The sequence below is a fragment of the Nanorana parkeri genome, unplaced genomic scaffold (assembly GCF_000935625.1).
Source record: "Nanorana parkeri isolate BGI_ZX_2015 unplaced genomic scaffold, ASM93562v1 scaffold109, whole genome shotgun sequence".
Taxonomy (NCBI): domain Eukaryota; kingdom Metazoa; phylum Chordata; class Amphibia; order Anura; family Dicroglossidae; genus Nanorana; species Nanorana parkeri.
In genome coordinates this window covers 139295-143648 of record NW_017306377.1, presented here as the reverse complement: position 1 = coordinate 143648, position 4354 = coordinate 139295, and the positions used below count along the sequence as shown (strand labels likewise).

Sequence of the window (4354 nt, the reverse complement as noted above, 5' to 3'; positions counted from 1 at the left end):
TGTGAGACCCCGAAACGTTGTTTAAAGTGTTCTACTTGCAACTAGTACGTTCATAAACACGTACTGAACTTGCTTTGGAGTGCCGCAGTCCATCCTTTACCCCTCCAATTGTGTCACTTGGGTGCGGCCCTTGTGAAGCCACTGGTGCGCGTTCCTGTGCCTGTTAGAATCTGGAGCAGTTGCCCATGGCAACCAATCAGCTTTTCTCCTTCATTTTCAAAGCTTCACTGAGAAAATTGAAATAGGAACCGAATTCCAGATTCTGTCCAAGTTTTGATAAATTCCTCCAATTTGTCACAATGTACGATGGTGCTTTGTAGCGTGCTGCAGGCCATTGAGGTGCGCTGCCTGTCCATTCATTTTGAAGGGGCTGCCTAACGAAGTGCATGTTAAAGCATGGTGTTAACGAGCAGCGGCGCATGCTTTACCGTGACACACCTCAATGGTTAGGCGTGAATCTGGCCTCAATGTCATCCAGTCAGGGTTTAGTTCTACAGAAGACTGAACATGTTGACATAATTCGTACTGTATTGTGTGCTGCTTAGATGGAGGAGAGACCGATGACCAATCCCTTTCTGTAAATGGATGAATGATGGCGGACGATGGAACATTTATACTGGCCGTCTTCCTATAAACAGGTTTATAAAGGGCCCAATTATCAATATATCACAGCAACTACAATGCTGACATAAGCCATCTTATGAGTCACACATCGCTCGGACTCATTTGTATTCATGTTGACTTCTGTAATCTGGCTCCTTCTTATCGGCGGGTGAAGAATGCCCGGTCTCGTGTATGACAAGTGTTTGAAACCAACAATTTTCTGTTGCCCGCGGCAACCGAATTCAATCCTGCCATCACCCCCCCTGGCAAAGCACCTTGTCCCCATATCAATGACAAGTGCCTCTTCCCCATAACCACTGGGCCAGGGTTGTGGGGGTCTGCTGGCAGGGAGGCTTATAGGAATCTGGGTGCCCCCTTTCTTAAAGGGGGCACCCAGATGCCGCCGCCACCTCTTGAATAGGGTAGATAGATTTTTAGAGTAGATAGAGATAGATAGATAGATAGATAGATAGATAGATAGATCAATAAATACATACACCAAAAACATGATCTTGTAAACATTAGCTCCAAGAACCACGTTCCCCTATATCATTCGCCGTATTGCCTTCTGAAATATTGCGACGTTTCAGAACCGCGCAGGGTCCCTTCGTCGGGCAAAGTGTCATAAGGTCTGAGGACAACATGTCTTCTATTAGGTGCATTACATTAAATGGCCCCCCAATGCACCTCTGCCATGTGTTGCGGTGCAGCACGCGGTATGATGACGCAATGCTTTGGTGTGAATGGGCCCTTAATTGCATAATCATTTTTGTGATTAAAAAACATATGATTTGAAGGGTTTCTCCACGGTACAATAAGGTTGGGAAACCTGTTTCACTGCAAAATAATCGCAATGCCTATAATGCACGGTAGATGTTTGCCATAAAATAAATAAATACACTTAAAGGTCAGTGTTAATAGCAGCAGCAGCACATGAGAGGAGGATGAGTGCAGGGAACATGCAGGAAGTGTATTGACTTTGGACTGAGTCTGTGCACACACTTCTACGGTAGAAAAGTGAGAGGTGCAGTTACCGCGGAGCGCCGCTAGAGGGCGCTGCTGGGATCAGAGTGCCCCCTCCGCAGCCATTTCCCCGTACACTCAGGATCAGGATTCTGCATCTCCCTTCCTGTTTTGCCCTGGAACATCGGATTGTCAGATCCTGCTGAGTGCCTGGCACGGAGAAGAGCCCGGCTTCTGGCTGCCTAGTCACCCCAACATGAGTCCGGCCTGAGCCCTCGTCCTGCCTTCCAAAAAAAAAAGAAAAGAGGAGGGGAAGCCTTCTGCAATTTAGGGGGGGTGGGGGGTGCACCCCCCTCCTATGACATTTTTCCTTGCCCATGGCTGAGACTAAAATCATCTACCATATAGATGAAGAGGAGACCCCCTACCTGGTGAAGCTGCCCGTCTGCCCGGACAAAGTCACCCTAGCCGATTTCAAGAATGTGCTCAGCAACAGACCCGTCCACAATTATAAATTCTTCTTCAAATCCATGGACCAGGATTTCGGGTAAGATGGACACAGACACACACCTTGCATCAGATGACAGCCGAGGCATGTGCATGGGGGAGCCTGTGTGCAGAGGGCACGCTGCAAGCTGACATCTGCCTACGGTGACTGCTACTTTCTGCATGGACAGGATAGTGGGAGCACATAGGGAATGCATTGTTATAGGAGCACCTGTCACACAGTCCATGGCAGCATTACTGCAACTGTCATCTGTCATCTATATACACAGTATATATTAGACACAGTGTATCCTGATCTATATGTGTGTGTATATGTATATATGAGTATATCAAGTCCAGCACATCTCAGCTAGACATATGTATCCAATCCCAGCAATCCTGATCTACATGTGTATATATGAGTATAGCAAGCCCAGCACATCTCAGCTAGACACATGTATTCAATCCCAGCAATCCTGATCTATATGTGTGTATATATATGTATATATTAGTATAGCAAGTGCAGCACATCTCAGCTAGACACATGTATTCAATCCCAGCAATCCTGATCTATATGTGTGTATATATATGTATATATTAGTATAGCAAGTGCAGCACATCTCAGCTAGACACATGTATTCAATCCCAGCAATCCTGATCTATATGTGTGTGTGTGTGTGTATATATATATATATATATATATATATATATATATATATATATATATATATATATATATATATATATATATATATATATATATATATATATATATATATATATATATATATATATATATATATATATATATATATATATATATATATATATATATATATATATATATATATATATATATATATATATATATATATATATATATATATATATATATATATATATATATATATATATATATATATATATATATATATATATATATATATATATATATATATATATATATATATATATATATATATATATATATATATATATATATATATATATATATATATATATATATATATATATATATATATATATATATATATATATATATATATATATATATATATATATATATATATATATATATATATATATATATATATATATATATATATATATATATATATATATATATATATATATATATATATATATATATATATATATATATATATATATATATATATATATATATATATATATATATATATATATATATATATATATATATATATATATATATATATATATATATATATATATATATATATATATATATATATATATATATATATATATATATATATATATATATATATATATATATATATATATATATATATATATATATATATATATATATATATATATATATATATATATATATATATATATATATATATATATATATATATATATATATATATATATATATATATATATATATATATATGTATGTATGTATAATATGGCTGACTGCTGTCACCCATAGCAACCCATCACCAGTTGTCTTCTCATGGCTAGCAAAATCCCTGCACGGGTCAAGGCGACCTGTCATTGGAAACTAGTAATGGTATTTTTTTTTAAAATTGCGTCCAGACCGTCGCTGCGATCCTTTGATCTTATTTAATAATTCTGCGATCAGAAGCTGGTGAAAAAATGGTTGGAATCATGTGATCACATGACAAGGCCTATTATGTCCGGTTTGACTCATGAGCCATCAAATTGGGCAACTGGTCTGGTTGCAAAGATTTTGTCTGGTTTAATGCTTATCGGCTGATAAAATGCTGACGCATAACGGCCCCCTTTGGCTTGGCGCAGGACAACGCTATAGGCTGCGATAGGCAGATTAGACCACACAGGCCGGAGAGGGTTGTGTAAGGGGGGTCTGAGTGGATGTGATCAGACCCCTGGATGTGTAACCAAGGGGGCGGGGGGGTCATCTGTGGTTGCCGTGGGTTACTGCACACCATGGCTCTCTTCGCTGCCTTGTTAAATAAGCCCCTGTGGACTTAGGCCGGGTGCACGTGAAATATTTATGCCCCATTAGTAGAGGTGGGTGAGTGCAGCATTTCCACCCGACAATGGCAGATCACTCACACTAAATTACCCAGAATGGGGGACTTTTCATCTCTGCAATGTCACCGCTTCAAAGGCGTTCTCTCTACTGTCATTTTCTATAAAGAATGATTATTAAATGGGAGGGGGAGAGAGACTTCTAAGGAGCAAGCAGCATTTAATAAACATCAGGTTCCGTGGGCTTTCAGGAATAAGTAGGGTAATGGTGATT

The 4354-nt window shown here is 38.1% G+C and overlaps 1 protein-coding gene across 4 annotated transcripts in view; it reads left to right on the top strand.

Moving 5' to 3' along the window:
• The first annotated feature begins 1642 nt into the window (after positions 1-1642).
• DVL1 (dishevelled segment polarity protein 1) overlaps positions 1643-4354 on the top strand; it is a 125544-nt gene continuing 122832 nt past the window's right edge. For 2 of the 4 annotated variants that reach the window (XM_018553103.1, XM_018553102.1), the window contains exon 1: positions 1646-2113. In XM_018553103.1, coding sequence (XP_018408605.1) covers positions 1944-2113 — 170 coding nt within the window. In that variant the 5' untranslated portion in view covers positions 1646-1943. Of the gene's footprint in view, positions 2114-4354 lie in introns of all 4 variants that reach the window. The other 2 variants (XM_018553104.1, XM_018553101.1) reach the window with 2 other exon arrangements.